The sequence below is a fragment of the Nannobrachium achirus genome (genome assembly GCF_963921795.1).
Source record: "Nannobrachium achirus genome assembly, chromosome: 11".
Classification (NCBI taxonomy): domain Eukaryota; kingdom Metazoa; phylum Chordata; class Actinopteri; order Myctophiformes; family Myctophidae; genus Nannobrachium; species Nannobrachium achirus.
The window spans coordinates 59,925,028-59,945,910 of NC_137820.1; the positions used below are offsets into that span (position 1 = coordinate 59,925,028).

A 20,883-nucleotide genomic window follows, 5' to 3' on the forward strand; every position below is an offset into this window, starting at 1 on the left:
TTTTTGTAAAATTTCAGTTGGACAGAGTTCTTTCAGATATAACCCCCCACCTTTAGCTCTCAGGAAACAGGGGGAGGGACACCCCTCCACGATGGTCCTCCATGTACCTTGGGCATGGGACTTGAACCTGTCTGAAACCTGCCTGTAACAGGGACAACCGTCCAAGCGACCATACCATTGAGCCAAGGCACCTTTGGGCCCTCAGCAGGTATCTTCTGGTTCTTTTGAGTTTGCTCTTGTATTTTAGCCTTGAAAAGATCAAAGTTCACAAGCAATGAAGTGTAGGAGGACTGGGATTTGAACATGTGACTTCTGTATTGAAAGTCGGATCTTTAAACCACTACACCATCTCTAGGAGCAGGTATTTTCTGGTGATTTTGACTACCTCAAAACCTTGAAAAGGTACACGTAACACAGCAATGATCTGCATGAGAACCAGGATTTGAACATAAAAACTCTGAACTGAGAGTCTGATCTTCAGACCATATCTCATTTAGAGCAAATGCTTTTGACTAATTCTTTAGTATTTTAACCTTGAAAGAAATGCTAAAGAAACACAGCAAAGTAGGAAAAGTGAGATTTGAACATGGAACCTCCACACCATGAGTCAAATCTTTAGACCACTACACCAACACTCACTACAGGTAGCATGTTCAAATCTCAGTCCCGCCACACTTTTGTTTTACTTGGACCTTTTCAAGGTTCAAATACAAAATAATTACTCAAGAGCACTGAAAAGTTAGTGAGAGATGGAGTAGTGGTTTAAAGATCAAACTCTCGTTGCTGATGTTCCATGTACAAATCTCAGTCCTCCTACATTGCCATTTTACTTTGACATTTTCATGGGTAAAATACAAAATAATTACTCAAAAGCACCTAATGTTTTTAGGTTGGAGATGGTGTAGTGGTCTAGAGACGAGACTTTAGGTGCGGAGGTTCTGTGTTCAAATCCCACTCACCCTACTAATTGCTGCTCTATTACTTGGATCTTTTCAAGGTTAAAATACAAAGTAAGAAGTTAAAAGCGTCAGCACATATTCACAGAGAGAGATGGCGTAGTGGTCTAATGCTTGGACTCTCAGGCAAGTGGTGCCAGGTTCAAATCCCACTCAACCTACAGTCTATCTCTGGAGTATGTTGACCTTTTTTTAGGCTAAAATTGACTCAATTTTCTCAATTTCTTCCAGTGCTCTCAAGGCATGTAGGTCAGATTTTTTTTTTGTAAAATTTCAGTTGGACAGAGTTCTTTCAGATATAACCCCCCACCTTTAGCTCTCAGGAAACAGGGGGAGGGACACCCCTCCACGATGGTCCTCCATGTACCTTGGGCATGGGACTTGAACCTGTCTGAAACCTGCCTGTAACAGGGACAACCGTCCAAGCGACCATACCATTGAGCCAAGGCACCTTTGGGCCCTCAGCAGGTATCTTCTGGTTCTTTTGAGTTTGCTCTTGTATTTTAGCCTTGAAAAGATCAAAGTTCACAAGCAATGAAGTGTAGGAGGACTGGGATTTGAACATGTGACTTCTGTATTGAAAGTCGGATATTTAAACCACTACACCATCTCTAGGAGCAGGTATTTTCTGGTGATTTTGACTACCTCAAAACCTTGAAAAGGTACACGTAACACAGCAATGATCTGCATGAGAACCAGGATTTGAACATAAAAACTCTGAACTGAGAGTCTGATCTTCAGACCATATCTCATTTAGAGCAAATGCTTTTGACTAATTCTTTAGTATTTTAACCTTGAAAGAAATGTTAAAGAAACACAGCAAAGTAGGAAAAGTGAGATTTGAACATGGAACCTCCACACCATGAGTCAAATCTTTAGACCACTACACCAACACTCACTATAGGTAGCATGTTCAAATCTCAGTCCTCCCACACTTTTGTTTTACTTGAACCTTTTCAAGGTTGAAATACAAAATAATTACTCAAGAGCACTGAAAAGTTAGTGAGAGATGGAGTAGTGGTTTAAAGATCAAACTCTCGTTGCTGATGTTCCATGTACAAATCTCAGTCCTCCTACATTGCCATTTTACTTTGACATTTTCATGGGTAAAATACAAAAGAATTACTCAAAAGCACCTAATGTTTTTAGGTTGGAGATGGTGTAGTGGTCTAGAGATGAGATTATAGGTGCGGAGGTTCCGTGTTCAAATCCCACTCACCCTACTAATTGCAGCTGTATTACTTGGATCTTTTCAAGGTTAAAATACAACATAAGAAGTCAAAAGCGTCAGCACATATTCACAGAGAGAGATGGCGTAATGGTCTAATGCTTGCATTCTAGACCTGTCTTACTTCTAAGACACACCACGATTTTCTAGTTCTAGCAAAAAAAAAAAAAAAAGTTCATCCATGGGCCATGGCTGAATTCCATAGTATGATGCTGACAGATTCATCTCTTCATCTCAGAGTCCGGCCAAGAGGCCACTTGCTTCTGATTCCATCAGCACTTACATTCTTATCTGCCATTTCTCCCATTCATCACTCTGGAATCTGGACATTCCTTCAGTATCGGAGGCGCTACCTCAATCTCCCGAAATTGCAGGACACTTAATTCAAATCATGAGCCATCGGTCCTTCCAAGCATATCACCACTGCATTCATCAAGACCTGAAGGACCTCAGATGGGGGGGGGGTCATTGTGCCTGGGTGCTGTGCCATGGTGGAACCCTAATATTGATGACATCAGGGATGTCAAAAGGAACAAGGACGGAATTAATTTGCAACATCATTGTGATGTCAGAACGGGTTAGCTATATCCTTCTGCTGAGCTGGGATGAGGTGTCATTGTGATGTCAGAAGAGTGACAGACAGATAGGCAGACAGGCAGGCAGACAGACAGACAGACAGACAGACAGACAGACAGACAGACAGACAGACAGACAGACAGACAGACAGACAGACAGACAGACATGAGCTGGAGGTTTTCATACCAGCAAGACGCCTAAGGGCGCCATCTTTTATGCCCATATATGGAGATCCCTGCTCATAGTATCTGACATCACTGTGACGTCACCTGTGATGTCACAGTGAGGTGTCAGCCTGTTAGGGCAATATATGGAGATCCCTGCTCTGAGTATCTGACATCACTGTGATGTCACCTGTGATGTCACAGTGATGTGTCAGGGGAACCACAGTGTCAGGTGTTATAAGCAGATAGACAGCGATACGGTCAAGCTGTGACGCTTCACATACTAAACTGGTCACAACTAGCGACCTATGGGGCTGTTAAGTGTGACATCATTTTGTAGGCAGAGGAGAACTTTTGTGGCCAAAAGGCACCAGCGCCCGTGAATCTTTTTACTATTTTTACTATTTACTAATTCTTCTTCTCTTTGTTGTTGAAAGGAAAGTGGTAGAATTATACTTTAGTCGTTATTTTTGTCTGGGATCTGTTGAAATAGCGAGGGACCGATATTGATAATAAATCTGCTTGGAGGTCTGACTACAAAATGATGTCACGGCTTAAAAGCCCCTGGCCGGAATGATTAAGTTAAGGACGTCCATGTATAGTATGCACTTAGGACAGATTATATGCTGAAACAGATTTTAGAAGCAGAAGTCACAGTCTGTGGTAGAAGTCAGCTGTTAGATTGGCAGCTGCAGTCAAATCTAAACTACTGTAGTACCTTGGTGTGAGAATTAATTTAGACTGTTCTACACTACAAGGTTGAATATAAATAGAATAAATTGAATAAAGTGAGCCCACTGGGTTGCTGTCCGTGGTGCTGTACTGCCTGTCTGCCTGTCTGCCTGTCTGTCTGTCTGTCTGTCTGTCTGCCTGTCTGTCTGTCTGTCTGTCTGTCTGTCTGTCTGTCTGTCTGTCTGTCTGTCTGTCTGTCTGTCTCCAGTTGTGCTCTAGAGCCCTGTATAGTGTGGTGCTTGCTAGTGAAACATTTATTTTTTGAAAGACTTCAAAACGTCTAATTTATTTGCTGGTTTACAGTTTTTCACAATTGTTAACACGTTTCTCAATACAATAACTGCTTTCTCAAAACTGCACACTCAAAATTTAAAACATCACACACAAAATGCTAAACCTCACACTCCCTTCCCAAGAAGACTCTTTGCCAACAAATCGATGACTCTTTGCCATCAAATCACTTAACTGTGTTCACAAAATGGAACTCATGTTTTCATTTGGTACACACAGCCATATTTTCAAATGACACATACCATTCATTGATTACACATCTAAGCATTTGATGCACACTACCAATCATTTACAACACACTGCAGTGCAAAATTGAAAACACAATCGTCTAAATGGAACACATCATATAAATGACAATGAGCTATTTCTCCTTTTGTAAAATGACTCAGTGTAGACCTACTTTTTTATAGTCAAACATAAAACAGAACACAAATATGCGTCCAAAAAGTTTTATTTGGCTACATGATTTACTGTAGATTTAGGCATCGTGCATCCATACTCAGTACTTGGTCTAATACTGACCAGGATACTGTCACCAAGATACTATCCTGGTGACAATATCCTGGTATTTGTATCTTTGTATTTCAAATCCTTTTTTTGTATTTTGTGCCCATCTCTGTCTCCGGTTCCTGTTTCAATGTTCAGTTGTGCAACAACTGAACATTGTGTGTAGTGTTTAGACAACAAGGTGATGTGTAATTGACATCAGACTTGAATGTGTAGAGTTTTGAATAGTTGTGTGTCATAGGTTGATACTTTGAGCTTTTACTTGAGAAGTGTGTGCAACAACTGAACATTGTGTGTAGTGTTTCGACAACAAGGTGATGTATAATTGACATCCGAGTGTGTTGTAGGTTGATGCTTTGAGATTTTACGTGAGAAGTGTGTGCAACAACTGAACACTGTGTGTAGTGTAATGTATGTAGACAATAAGGTGATGTGTAATTGAGATCAGAGTGTAAAGAAGGAAAATCTGAGTCTAATGCAGAAAAGTGAGTGTGAAGTAGTGCCAAATCGGGTCAAGCTAATAGGTACATGAAGTTAAGGTTGTGAGAATTGTGCTACATTTTTGGAGCTGTGTGAAGCACAGGCTCCCTATACGTGGCCGTGTGGGTCTGTGTGTGTGTGTGTCTGTATGTAGCCTGAACTTCCTAAACTTCGGCACGCTACTAGTCCCACAGTTTTGCCACCACACACTCGCGCCATATGTCAAATCGACCGGCTTACTCGGGAATCGTGGGCTAGTAACTTGCTAAGAGAAAGGTTCAATAGTTTAATTGATATTAATTTATTAGTGAATTAATTTTCCCCATTGACTTATAATGGGAATCGCAAAAACTCACATTCAATTATTTGTCTCTCGCAAACCATAGGGGCTAGAGTTTCAAGACTTGGAGAGGAGGTTCATAATGATTTCAAGGATTAAATAAAAAATAATTGTCTCATTTGGCCGCATGGTGGCGCCATAACACCCCACTTCACGTTTTGGCCTGTAACTCTTGAACCGTAGGTCGGAAAATTAAAAATATTTTTTCCCTGGATTCCTTGGGTCATGACGCATCTCCCCATATAGGCCACGCCCATTTGCGCCATGATAGATTTTCCGCCATCTTGAATTTTCTCCAAAACACACTTTTTGCTCCTTTTCCTACATATTTTCTTCAAATATCACAAAAAACGGTACACATGATCCACACACACACACACACACACACACACACACACACACATACACACACACACACACACACACACACACACACACACACACACACACAGCTCCACTTCACACGGGTGTGATTTTTTATTTTTGTGTGTTAACAGTCGTGAAAAACTGTAATGGGTTGTGAACTTGTGAAGGACAAGACTAGCCTAAATGGTATTGCAAAGGGCTTCTCTAAATCAGAGCCCAGAAAGAGACTTGTGAACAAAGCAGCATTTTCATACAGATAAGTGGAATTTAATTACATTTGTACTCTAGCAGGGAGAGAGATGAAGGCAGAACTAGTTCTCTTTCTTGGTAAGGAGAGACACAGAGAGAGAGAGAGAGAGAGAGAGAGAGAGAGAGAGAGAGAGAGAGAGAGGAGGGGTTTAGGAAGAGGCAAGAGCAAAGGAGTCATAAAGAGCTAGAAGGGAGAAGGGAAAAGGGAAGGAGATGAGAGGAATTGGTGGGGGGGGGGGGGGGTGGAGGTGGGAGGAGCAGAGAGGGGAGAACTGATGAGAAGAGAGAGAGAGTCTGAGAATGAGAAAGCGAGTGAGCAGGGATGGGACGATATGAACATTTCATATCATGATTATTGTGACGAAAGAAATCGCGAAGAATTCGCCAAAAAATTCGCCAAAAAATAGCAGATCTATAAGTTCACAACGCGTTGTGAACTTGGAGATCGGCTATTTTTTGGCAAAGAGATTTGAGAGTGAAAAAAAGACTATATCAAGTACATATATTATATAAGTATGTTTTACCAATAGAAGGTTTAAATGGTACCGGATATGCAGCTCGACAAATAAAAGGTGAATTGATCCCTACGCATGACGGAGGATGATTTCACGATACATTGAATCTCCACAATACGATTATCGTGAGTGTTTTTTATCACGATAAACGATAATATCGCTTATCGTCCCATCCTGAGTCAAAGTAAAGGAAGATGAGCAGTGGATATTCCAGCCCATTCTCACCCCCTCTGCTTCACCCATCCGACGCCTTGTCTCTGCTTTCCTTTGCTTCACCCCTGCGACGCTCTGGGAATGTCTATTGCGTCAAGGGTGCGACGGGAACGGAGAGTTTTTGAACGAGAACGGTGTCTTAGTACGCATGCGCCGACATGTGGTTACTGGAATATTTTTCACTGACGGCCGTCACGGGGAATCGAACCCGGGTCTGTGGTTTTGTAATACCATGCTCTACCGACTGAGCTAACCAGACTGACCTGAGAAATGCCTTTTTTTTGTCCTTTTACCTTTGACAACGTGGATGTTAACGTATTCGGACGCGGAAGCAGTCCCCTGGTCAATATTTACTATTCTGTCCATAACGGCACATAATTCGGTAACGCGGCTGAGTCGGCTCATGCGCCGTTCCCATCGGCGCCTGAGATGGCGCTGCTCCGTCGTTTATAGTGGCGTGAGCGGTAGCGACGGGTGGCTGGTAAACCAAGAAGCCTTCAGAGCGGTATCGAATCCCGCATCGGGAACTACTTTTTTTTTCTTTCTTCTTAGACCACCCAATGCGTCTAACCCTTGAAACAGTAGGCAATCCCTCCGCGTCTATGGTGCGAAGCATACAGTATTTACCATCGCGTCGGTTGTATGAAGCATTAGGGGTGAGAACCTGTTGGATATTCAGCCGCTATGGCAGTAGTATGATATTTACTTTATTGTTCCACAGACAGAAACTCAAAAAGCAGCATAAGGTCAATACCAGACTCAGAGAGAGAGAGAGAAAGCGGGACTCTATTGCCTATACTGTAGTTCCAAACTTTGGAACTATCACATTGAGATAGACAGAGCATTTCCGCATTCCATTCTTACAATGGGAGTCAACGCTAGTGTTGTCAGGGTCATATGAGAAACATAATGCCAGGTTTGAGAGCGTTTGATCGGATGCTTTCCGACTTACATCCCGGGACAGACACAGACACGCACGCACTGCACTTTTGTGAATTATTTGAAGGATAAAAGGGTAATAGAAACCTTTATAGTTATATATAGTTATACATCCATGCATTCTCCCTCTCTCTCTCTCTTTCCCTCTCTGTTTCTGTCTATCTCTCTCTCTCACACACACACACACACACACACACACACACACACACACACACACACACACACACACACACACACACACACACACACACACACACACACACACACACACAGTTTGCGCACACATAGACACAATTCTATGGCATTTCTTATGAGCTTCATACTGTGCAGGAGACGAGATGGGAGGGCATCAGGCAGTGAGAGTGCAGTGTGATTGGGCCTTAGGGAAATCACTCACAGACGCAGCAGGAGGGTAACCAAGCACTTCAGATTAAGCAACAGAAGCAATATTGAGTTTTAACTCATATCAATACGAATCAGGGTCAATATTGCACACTTTGCGCTACAGGGTTCAACAGTTATTAAAGCATTGAATCCATGTGATTATATATTGTTTTTTTATTTGACCTTTATTTAACCAGGAGTAAAATCCCATCGAGTTTAAATATGTATTATCCAACAGAGCCCTGGGACATGCAAAAGCATCACGGTAAAACTAGGAATGAATTAAATCTAAATAACAGAATTAAAACATAGCAGATAGAAATAAAACATAGCAGCTAAAAACATAGTTCATAGAAACTGCCTCCAGCTCCTTCAATTTGGATTTAAAAGCGTTTAACAGGATCATGGGATCTAATGTCTTGGTACTTTGCAGATCATTCCATGACGAAGGAGCTGAATATGCAAAAGCATACAGGCTTGTGGGACAGAAAGTGTAAGGAAGTGCTGAGAAGGCAAAGAGTAATTCATCCAACAGATGTTACTCTTTTGTGTTACAGGTTTAACATAGTACAAAGGTTGTGCAGCATACCAAGAAACCTTCATTGGTGACACTCTCCAATTTTGAAGTCAGTTTATTCGGACGGCACCCGAGTTGACCGGCACAGATACACGCACGCACGCATGCGCGCGCGCGCGCACGCACACACACGCGCGCGCACGCACACACACACACACACACACACACACACGCACACATGCACAATATGAAAAGTATTAACGAGCTTGTGACTAAATAATAACTACATTAGATCCATTAGAACACAGATTATTAATTAAGTGACAACATTTTGGACAGACAAGGTGTCCACCTGACAGCGACTATACGCATCTTGTATGCATGACAACTAATATCTCTCTGTGTTCTCTATCTTTCTTTCTTTCTTTCTTTCTTTCTTTCTTTCTTTCTTTCCTTCCTTCTCCCTCCAGTCCCTGCTGCTGGTCCGTCAGGAGATGGTAGTATCCCAGAAGAAGCTTGGTGATTTTTGTGAGGCTCTCAAGCAGTACTTGAAGAATGTCTCTGCTCAAAGGGACTGCTTCCAGTAAGTGTAACTATTAAATAAAATGTGTAAATCAGCCATTCTCAGCCTGTGGCCCATGAGGATTTTAATTCAAATTTTGATCCCACGATTTTTGTAACCCATTTCACCCGGTGTCAATTATCTAATGTAATCCTGGGCGCTACACTCCCTCTGCCAACCTGGGGAGACAACGCACTGACTCATGCTTCCTTCAACGCATGAGGAGTCCAAGTTACTTCTTTTCACCTGACAGGAGGGAGTTTCCCCGGTTGAACGCAGCATGTGGAGGGAACACGTTATTCCAACCAGTTCCTTTCCCCTCCATCAGGCGCCAGGGGGAGGCAGTATAGAGACCAGGATTACTGCATGTTTTTTGTGAGGGTAGATACCCTAGGGGACACGGGGAGAACATGCAAACTCCACACAGAAAGGCCCTTTTGCCAACCCCACCTAGGGTGTAATCAAGACGGATCTGTTTGATTTATCATATTCCATCCTGATTGGCTGCAAACCATGAACACAGTGTCCGTTTGGGGTTAAACTTAGCATGCACATTCACACTACGTTGAGGAATATATGCTATCCTTTCTTGTAGCCTATTATGGTGCAATAGCTAATGAAAATCCTGGATACGTCACTGCTTTACCCCCCTCTCTCTCCCCTCTCTACCAAACCGCTGCTACTGGCGGGCACGCCGGGCAGTAACTGTCGGTAGCCAACCGAGCATGTTTGATCGGCTTTTGACACTTCCCTACAACTTATGCTTACGGTTGCAACACTCACATCTTTCCATGGTTGGACACACTCATGACTCCACACCTCTATAGTAGATTCAGTACCCTCACCCAGAGGTTGGCTCCTTCCTTGGGGATTTCAGTTTCCAGGGGTATACACTATACAGTATTCTTGTTTTGGGTTTTAGCTGCAAGTTGTGGGAGGTCTAGATCTCGCTAGGTAGGCTCAGTTTCCAGTACAGTTGATAGATGAATGATCTGCCGTTCCATCAGCATATTCTACAGTAAATGGTGCCAGGGAGCAGTTTCTGAGGCTGTAAATGGTCTTAACTACATAGAAACTGTGTATGTCTCTCCTATCTGTGTGGGCCTGGATTTTGTTGGCTTTGGAAATCAATGTTTATTGAGGGGTTTGGAGAGTGGGTTAGTAAGTCAGTAACTGTGTGCATGTTTGTCCAGGAGGGTGGAGACCTCTCCAGCATTCTCATAAAACCAGTCAAGATTGGGCTGCAGTGTCATAGACCAGTGGTTCCCAAAATAATCATATTTCAACTGGGGACCCCCCCCCCAACCTGACGAGCACTAAGAGTTGAGGCATTATATTTTGTATAACACGGTTCTATTGTGAAAATAGCAGATCTACATGCCCACAACGCCTCGCGGTGAATTGTCACTTTAGAAATGTCAGATACCCGCTATACACTTAAACGTTATGTTGGTTTGTTTACTGTTGAGTGAGAAAACAATGTTGCACATTAAGTTAATCATCTGGGGACCCCCCAAAATAATTTGGGGACCCGACCCACAGTTTGAGAACCCCTGTCATAGACGGAGGTGCTCAGAGAGTGAGCCCTCCTCAGTGAGCGCTGCTGTAGCGCTACAGCTTGCTCGCAATAAGCTCTGTGGTCTGCGGTGAGGTGTAACCATGACTGACGTCTATGACTGTATTTATGTTCCATGCTGCAATTCCTAATCTTATATTACATTTGTAAACTGCAGCCAGCGGTTTTTATTTGTCACCACACGACCAAATGCAGCACTCCAATTGGCTAGGACTGATCACGTGGAACACGTGCCGACGTCCTCACGTCACACCAGCGCCATACGTGCTGACGTAGAGTCAACACCAGGCTAACAGTTAGCTAAACAAATGATGTACTCACGTTTGCATAGTCAATAGCACTACTGTCCACATTCCAGTACATTCCATCACTTATGCACGAGTCCCGATCACATTAACATAATCTTCATGCATGTACATCCCATTACAGCAACGTAACGTTACTCTTTTTAATTCGCGGAGTTCTTCACCGGAAGTGCGTCCGGCCGTCAAATATGTCCGACGTGTGCTGCGGCACAATAGTTCCGCCACAATAGTTCCCCCCCCAAAAAAAATTTTTTTTTTCATTTTTTTTTTTCAAAATCACGTTAACAACGAGGCGAGGGGGCGTAGATGTGAGCGGCACATAGCGCCGCGAACCTCTAGTACTTGTACAATTAGTTTTTGACCGCATAGTGGAATGGACTGACAGGTGTGGATTCCTGCCCAGGCACTGTGCTGAGTTTGCAAGTTTTGGGCCACCTTTTCTAGGGCAGACCTCCAAATAGGAGCTCCAAAGGACGCACAGTGGGCTGCCGGAAACGGCTGCCACTCAAGATAAAAATATCACCAAAAGGTCCAGTAGGTCTGTCAGCAGAATACATCAGGGCAGCTGTGGTAAATAATGGATAAAGGGGAGAGTAGTTGTCTGTACAGACAAGTCTGTACCGCTGTGCCTTGTTATCCTTCTCTCACTCAGGCCCGCCTTACTTGTGCCTAAACTTTTTTGGCATTTTTTATGCTTTGATAAACTTAGATTTTATGTTTTGATAAACATTTTTAAGTACTCAAATGAGCCAGAAAAGCGGAGAACAACCGGGTGCTCAAGGGAGATACAATCGTAGTAAAAATATGTGGTGCTCCTAGGATCAGTGGGATTAAAATATTGTAGAAAAAAGAAGCTGAGATCTGAGCACTCAAGGAGATTAAAATAAAACAAAGTTTATTTATCTAAAAACCAACATGTTTTCGACCTTACGGTCTTCATCAGGGCAAGAACTGATGAGCCAATCTACATCAACACGCTGTGAGCTTGTAGATTGGCTATTTGAACTATTTAAAAAAAATCTGAAGAGTAAAAAATGGCAAAAAAAAGTTTAGGCATAAGGGGTAAGGTGGCGTGCAAGATAGGCCCCTCGGTCACAAACACACACACACACACACACACACACACACACACACACACACACACACACACACACACACACACACACACACACACACACACACACACACACACACACACACACACACACATGCACACACACTCCAGTTCTTCATCTATCTAAAAGCTCTGTAGACTACTAGGGCTTGTAGTTAACTGTCCCTCAACTGCCCCCTTCAGGTTCATGGTGGAACTGCATAGATGGATGGATTAAGTCAGGGGTGGGCAACTATATTTTCACACTCACTCACAATTATTTTGAGCTATTCCTGAATTGGAATCCTGAAAAGTAAAACAATTATTTCATTTCAAATGCATTTATATGTTCTTATCTTAAATGTATGAACTTAAATACATATACATTGGACATAAAAAGGACTAGGACTAGTCATTAAGCGACAATAGACTTAAAGCAGGTTGTATTTGCATGTTTGGAATTGTAACAGCTGAAATCAATAATAGGCTATATTATTATTGATCGATATTAACCCGAGGGCATATGACAAAAGTATATATAGCCAATGCTGCAGCAGCAGTCATTTGTCTTTTTCCAATATCTCAACCATTGTCTGTTCTCTGTCTTGTTTTTTTTTATTACCGCAATATGTCTTTAATGTGTACTTTGTGACGTACATGTCCCTCTCTCCCTCCATCTCACGTCCTCCCTTCTGCTTCTGTCATATCTTCCACTCATCTTCCTGCAACCATCCCCTCCTCCTCCTCCTCCAATCCACTCTAATGCTACCATTATTGCATTTCTCCTCTTCTCTTCTGTCCATCATCCTCTCCTTTTATACCATCCTGCCTTTTCCATCCTCCACTCTCTCTCTCCCTCCCTCCTGGCTCCGCTCTTCTCCCCCTACTCCAGTGTGACTGCAGTGCGTCTGCCAGACGGTCTGTCCTTCGTGGTCTATGAGTTCTGGGATGGAGAGGAGGAATGGAAGAGGTGAGGCTATAACCCGTCTTGACTGTTCAAAAGAGATTCTCAAGAACATTTCGTGTTCAAATCATTTACCTTTGTTGTCTGGTCACAACAAACTGGGCGGAAGAGATAAAAAAATGTACGAAGGCCAAGTGCTGAAATGTTTCTTTCTCAATACTGCTAATTAAGCCTTATTCAAAACATTTCAATAATGTTTGAAATTATTTTTCTGAAGACGGTGTGGGCTCTACCTCTTTTAATATTAGTTTCCTTGACCTAGCACCCACTGTTGTGGTGTGTGTAATTAGGTATGCTTTGAAATTATTTTTCTTTAATTCTTCTTTTTTAAATCTTTATATATTTTGCCCGTAATGCCCAATATAGGGACGCCAGGGTGAAAGTGGTCCTTTTAACCCAAAGGACTCAAAGACCTGAAACGCACCTGAGTCGTGTTAGATTTTAACCACTAACCATTATTTAATGTTTTAGCTATTGAAAAATTAGCAGATATACAAGCTCACAGCGCGGCACCGAGTGCAGCGCTGCGAGCTTATAGATCTGCTATTTTCGAAAAATCTTGAAAATGTGTGCAAGTCTTTGAATATCTTTGACCCGATCTTTGACCCGACTCCAACTAAATCCTTCCTCTAAATCAGCACTTCTCAAACTTTTTTTGCCCGCCGAGCCCCATCTCAAAATATGTTGTTCCAGGCACCCCCCAGAAGCGAAAATTTGAGTTACAAATGTTCGCTTTTAAATAGATGGATTCAAAGACTTGCAAAAATAGCAGATCTACAAGCCACGCTGCGAGCTTGTATATCTGCTATTTTTCAATAGTTAAAGCATTCAATAATTCTATGCCTAAATGGCTCTATGTGGTCATTAATCCACCCATTAATGGTAGGAGCCAACTGTAAAATGTGCTGCATCTTGAAATGTGAGCAGGACTCTTCAACCATTCACTCTGCCTCAGAACTGCTAAAGCACTGGAGTTTAGGTGAGGTCGTCATGATTTAGTGATGGTGCAGGTGGTGGGGATGAGCAGAGGCTGCTGACGTAGCTGTCTGTAGATGGGGGTTTCTGCTGTGCAGCAGTGGTGTAAAGTAACTAAGTACATTTACTTATGTACTGTACTTAAGTACAATTGTGAGGTATTTGTACTTTACTTGAGTATTTCCAATTTCCTTATAAAGTACTTTTACTACACTACATCTGGGATCCAAATATTGTACTTTTACTCCACTACATTTATTTGAAAACATTAATTACTGTTACTTTGCATACATAAATTATAATATTATGAAACATAAATTAACCACTTTAGCCCTATTTTATACCTAGGCTATTAGCCGACCAACAAGCTCACAACGTTTCGCATTGCGACGGGTTGTGAGCTTGTAGATCTGCTATTTTCAAACATTTCGTACTTTTACTTTTGGTCCTTTAGGTACATTTGCCAACACTTTCATACTTTTACTCAAGTACATTTTGAATTCTGGACTTTCACTTGTAAGGGTGCCCTCACACCAAAATACCTATGAGAGTGGAATCCGCGTTCCGCCAATGCATTTCAATGATAAGGGAGCGTTTTTTGCAGAAATCCTCTGCTGGCATGAAACCGCTTCACTCTCATTGAAATGCATTGGCGGAACGCGGATTCCACTCTCATAGGTATTTTGGTGTGAGGGCACCCTAACAGAGTATTTCTGTATTTCAGTATTCATACTTTGACTTGTAAGTAAGAAATGTGAGTACCTTTTCCACCACTGCTTTTCAGTGTAAAGTCCATCTCCTCAGAGAGACATTAACCTGGTGTAGCTAGGCTTATACTCATCTGCCAAGAGAAAAGCCTGGGCATGACATAAGGCAGAGTGCTTTGAAAGGTGGGACTTCCATGTGTGAATTTCCCCCGAAGTTGTCTTTTTTTTCCACAGTTGTCTTTTTTTCACAGTGCAAACGTATTCCCCGCTGTGAAAAAAATCTATTCTAGGCCTACTTCTCCTGCTCCTTCGGTTGCGCTCGCAAAAAACAATATACAAACAAAACATGGATTCTGACAAAGTTACACCTATTATTAAGAGTGAGTTAAGAGCTACTATCAATTGTTGTTTGTTTCGCTGGGGGATGTAAACAGACCTGCACCGCATGACGTAACTTCCCTTAAACACAGCACTTCCGCCAAAACCGAGCACTTCCGTTAAGACAACGCATAGCGCACGTCTCGCCCAAGGTGGAGACTAGACATGGTCATACAAGGAAGTATAAACCAGTAAGATGCCGTAAGGGGGAGAAGCGATCTCGCCCTTTAGGGCGAGTTCACATGGGCGCGTGTACATGGGCACGTTCACGCATCCGCCTGGGTGACAGTAGACTGCTGGGCGAGCGCTGGCGCTTTGGCATGGTATCAACTTTGACCAAAAAAATGCACAGACCTGGTTGGTTGTTTAAGTTGGACAAAATGTGGCCATATTTTCCCAAATATGGAGATGACTGACGTCTGACATCATAGATGTTTGATGTCATAGACCACATGAGACTGACACAATATGTCCATATATACCGGTAGGCATTACCAGATATGGGCTTAATAATGATGACATCAGGGATCTCTATATATGGGGTGCATCTCTCCATTCCGACATGTCTCCTTTCCGACAGACACTAACCCTATCTCTTACCCTAACCCTAACCTCTGTGGAAGTATTGCCACTCCGACAATAAGAAGTCACTGTCGGAGTGGCGACATGTCGGAATGGAGAGAGCCCCCCCTATATATGGGCATAAAAGGGACAAGGACGGAATTCATTTGCAACATCATTGTGATGTCAGAACAGGTCAGCTATATCCTTCTGCTGAGCTGGGATGAGGTGTCACGCACTGTGACGCACTCACAGGTGTGACGCACTCACAGTTGTGACGCACTCACAGGTGTGACGCAATGCATCGCACTCACAGGATCTGGAGGTTTTTTTATAGTAAATGCGACCTATGGTCACAAATAGACGTGTGTGTGTGTGTGTGTGTGTGTGTGTGTGTGTGTGTGTGTGTGTGTGTGTGTGTGTGTGTATTTGTGCAGGTGATTTCTTAACCCTTTTTTTATCACTTGTGTATGCAGGCACCTGCAGTCTGCCCCCACTAAGGCCTTTCAGCATGTGAAGGTGGACACACTGTGCCAGCCGGAGGCTGTTTCTACTGTAGCAGTGCCAGGTCAGTGCTGCAAGACAACTGAAGAGAGGAGAGAATGGACTGATAGAAACAGAATAGAATAGAATAGAATAGAATAGAATAGAATAGAATAGAATAGGGGGGCATGGTGGTGCAGTCGGTAGCTCAGTTCGGGGCCCTCCCCAGGCGTGGCAGAGGGAGAGCAGAGCCCAGGATTATAGCTTTGGCAATTGGCACTGGGTGAAAAATGGTTTACAAAATCGTGGAGCTCCCTCAAATGGTGAGGGGGGGAGAATTAAAAAATAATTAGAATAGAACGTTCAGTGCCGATCAAAAAACGTAGTCAGGATTAACAGCTCAGAGTGGCTGACAACACAGTGCCCTCAGATAACCCTGGGAGGCTATTTAAGAGTAATATTTATTACTTTTCAGCTCCCAAGCCATTGTGAATGAAATAACTAGGAACTGCTTTGTGCTCTAGTTTATTGTAAATGGCAGTAATCAAAATAATCAATGCTGGCATACATCCACAGCCTCAAGGCAAAGCAAATGAAGACAGTCAATAGCTTGATGTGATGCTTGGCAGACAGCCATTGATAGCTGTGTGTCTTGTTCTGTTTTCTGACTTATGTAATGTCTCATTTCTTTCTCCTCCCTCCTCCCCTTTCTTCTCTTCTCTTTCCTCTCGCTCCGTTCTCTCTTTATCTCCATATCCTAAACATTATCGTGTGTCTCATCCTTTCTTCCTCATTTTTGCTTTTCACCATTTCACTCATTCTCTACCTCCACGTTTCCCCTCTCACTTTCCCCTTTGACACGCTGCTGCTCACCATTCCTGTCTTCAATCTATCCCTCTTCACCCATCCTCTCCTCATGCAGCTGCTTGGTGCAGTCTGAACAGAGACTGATGACGGAGAGGTCTGACCATGCGCCGTGATTCCTGGAAAGTCCTCCTTAAACCGTTTATCTCCCCCCCTCTTCCCCCTTATCTCCCCTGCTATCACTATACCACCCTCACCCAGCCCCCCACCCCACCCCACCCCACCCCGGCCTCACTCCTCCCCTCACCCTTTCACTTTTGTAAGTACATGTTTACACAGTGCAAATGAATGGTGTCAACTGCAGTGAATATTGAACAGTACATTTAAAAAACTTCTTTGCGTTTGCATCTCACCGTGGTAGCTAGCTAGCCTGAGACGTTAGGTTGGTTTCATGTACTGTACTAGTCACTTCGTGGAATTAGCTCTGGGTCACGATAAGGCAGATTTGTTTCATGTAGCAAGGAACATGGGGTTAGCTTTTTCATGTAGCAGTTTGGCTTTTGGGGTGGTTTCATTTGGGTATCGTCATGGAATTGAGTTATCTTTCCCCATCCTTTTTTTGTGATGAGTCCACCGTAGGTAGCAGAGAAAGTAGAGTTTGTCAATGTAGCTGTCATATCATAGTATAATATGGACACTTGAGGTGTTGTCCCCAGCTGAACACATACGGGTGTCTTGAAAATTGATGCGTGCATTAACACGTGTCGCTCTTCAATTCACACTTTGCCACATTTCCAGCATTTCCAACATGTGTTTGGCTCGACACAACGCACACACAAGAGCACACAGCCAGCACATTTTCATCCCATGTGGTGCTCAGCTGTGACGTAGCAGTTTAAAGTGAATCTCTCTGGGGTAGATTTGTTCCTTTAGCTTTCTTGTCATGTTACAGGAGTAGGCATAACGATAAGGGGTTGAGGGTTGAATTCCCATAGGTTTGTCGGCATCAGGGTCATTTTAGAAGTGAAATGAATGGTTACACTTCGTGAGCATGTTTGTCTTAAACAACAATTGTGCTGCTACCTTGAGGCTGGAGAATAGGTGAATAATTAGGGAGGTAGGAACTAGGGATAGCATCTCAGTATTCTACATCATGCAGCTAAAGTTTGTGTTCTTTTTTGCCTTCCTTTTTTATGTATAAAATGTCTGAATTGGCGATTGGTAGCCTACAGTATATTAGCTGTATAAGTCTAGTAGAGATTTTACATATAAAAGACATTGTTCTATTATTATTAATATTCGTATTATTGACGTCTTTAGTGCTACGGTGCAAATTTTCCTACTCACTAGCTACTCACATCTTTGTTAAAAGTAATGAAAACTCCTCATTATTATTATAAGAAATGTTAGACAGCTTCCCATCTGAATGACATTAATGTTAAAGCCTTAAACGTCACCCCATGGTTGAGGAGGTTGTACAGGGTTCTTAAAGGATGACTTGTCTCTTTGTTTGTGACGTTAAAGTGAGACCTACTGACATACTTACCATTATGGTACCAAAACGGTCCCATACACCACAGATCAGAATGTCTCAAGCATTTCTGCATCATTGGACAAAACAGCTTCAAATCCCTTGCGTTGAACAGGTTAAATATTAGCCCCATATAGACCCCACCCGTCGCTGCATACTGTTGTGCTCCGAGATGAGGTCCTAAAAAGATGGCGTAGCGATCGCTGGGACTGCCGCAACAACGAGTTGGAAAACACTCAAAACGACATTTTATCCAAAAAGTAAAGGTAGTTCCGAGCTCACAGACTGTGGTTTACCTAACCTCGGTAAATAAAACATCAACCACGGCGTTGGGAAAAGTGTATCTGCTACAATGGGAAAGATGCAGTACTTGCACCTGCCGCTGGGGGCTTTTCTGAATTTAATGAGACTAAATAAGCCATTTAAACCGTTTTCCCAACGCCGTGGTTGATGTTTTATTTACCGAGGTTAGGTAAACCACAGTCTGTGAGCTCGGAACTACCTTTACTTTTTGGATAAAATGTCGTTTTGAGTGTTTTCCAACTCGTTGTTGCGGCAGTCCCAGCGATCGCTACGCCATCTTTTTAGGACCTCATCTCGGAGCACAACAGTATGCAGCGACGGGTGAGGTTCTATATGGGGCTAGTTAAATATGTGTGGTTTACAGCACTGGTTCCCAAACAGTGGGTCAGGACCCATTTATGGGTTGCGGACACATTCTGCCGTTCTGCTGTTTTCACTAGTTTGGGTCCTGGGCAAACGTCTAATCTTTCTTTTGGGTCTGCCTGAAAAGTTTGTGAACCACTGGTATACAGTATTTGGTGTACCTGATTCAAGAATAAGATTCACACACAATTTATAAAACTCAGCTCGAGCAGATTATTAATGAACAGTGACAATAACAGCAATGTTGAACACCATCTGTGAAGTTTACTAGAAATATATATTTCTAACAAATCTTACTAGGTCCAAATCTGGGCAGAACCAAGTCAAACTCTGTTCTGACCTGATCTTTCCAGTTTTGTGGCTCAGATCTTCACCCAACTCCTGCTCCAAAAAAGGAAAACACATACACATACCCTGTGTCTATCCACGAAATTAGGCCCACCTGTTTCAGCTGCAGCACACAGATTGAACCCTCGCCCCCCCAACACCATGAACGTAAACACAATCAGGACTCTCACTCCGAAAGCACAATGTAAAAAAAAATGATGATTATTGTGACTTAAAGATATATATTGCTTATTGAGTATGATGAGAGTATTTAGAAATGGTTGAACTATATAGTAATACTGTTTAAACATATTTTTTTCTTGTTGAAGATATGATTGTTTATTATTCACTCCACTCTTTATAGCTCTATATAACTTTCAAAGATGCCATCTGCCATCCATACCACTGATCAATTTATCTCCTGTTTTCCTGTGAGTGACGGCTAGTTTTGTCACCTTCCAGTTTACTGTACATGGACCCTGGGATAGTTCATTACTGTTCTGGGAACAACTATTAATAATGGGGATCCAGCTAAACTAATAGAGAAATACAGCAACTGATATACTACTATTCTATTCCCTTAGGCTGCTGGGATGCATTTAGCTGGGCATGATAACGTGGAATGTGGAAGTGTAGAAATGTTATGATATACAGTAGACCTGATTTATAAATAAATATTGCTATGCCTACAGAACAAGCATGGACTAACTTTTATGCTGTATCTCTTGAGCAATGTTTATTAACACGCACTGGGATGTGTTAGTACTCCTCCACTCTCATGTATGAATTACTAATAGACTCTGTTTTAGACTCCTGTGTCAGCCCAATCTGTGTCCGGTCTCGTTTCCTTCCCCGAGGGGCCATCCCATATACGACGACACAAAAAGCCATAATGCATGGGTTGAAGTTTACATGTCAATGACATAGCCATAGTTTTAATGACAGCACTGTGCCCAGCTGAATGCAACCCATAAGATCTAAAGGAAGGCTGTACGTCGTGCCCAGCGCGTCTGGGTTCTGGATATGACCAATAACTCTATGGATATGACATGGACAGGTCAAAGATGCCAATACTGTTATTTTACATCGTTGATACATTCCTGAACGCTCCTGAGACTGTGCAACCTGTTATTTTCTATCCTCCTACTCCTCAGTGCACCCTGTGCTTCGTCATAATGAAAGAGTTATGTCGTTGAGATGTAGAATACGGTCAGAGTCCCCATTTGAATGTTCAACATTCTGAAGTATCTGGCAATGTCCAAATAAAGGAATTGTAACTCTATGTAAAATGCCAAACTGACCACTATCAACATAACTCTCCTTCTATGGCTGTTCTTTTTCTATCCTCCACCTGAGTGCATGTCAACTGAATGTCCAGTAACTTCTTTGCCGTAGTATTAGGCCATGCTACTCTTCAATGGGTTTTGTGCATTTCTTACCTTATTTTCCTGTTTCTTTTCTAGTATTCCAATAAAAAGGAGACAAAAGAAGATA

The 20,883-nt window shown here is 42.6% G+C and overlaps 1 protein-coding gene across 1 annotated transcript in view; it reads left to right on the forward strand.

The window, feature by feature from the left end:
- Positions 1-17,012, forward strand: part of necab2 (N-terminal EF-hand calcium binding protein 2) — a gene marked incomplete at both ends in the record, with an annotated part of 190,102 nt that extends 173,090 nt beyond the window's left edge. The window contains 4 exons of the mRNA XM_080736578.1: positions 8,928-9,040; positions 12,886-12,963; positions 16,055-16,146; positions 16,984-17,012. Of these exons, the coding sequence (XP_080592704.1) occupies positions 8,928-9,040; positions 12,886-12,963; positions 16,055-16,146; positions 16,984-17,012 (312 nt within the window). The remainder of the gene's footprint in view (positions 1-8,927; positions 9,041-12,885; positions 12,964-16,054; positions 16,147-16,983) is intronic.
- Between the last annotated feature and the right edge of the window lie 3,871 nt (positions 17,013-20,883).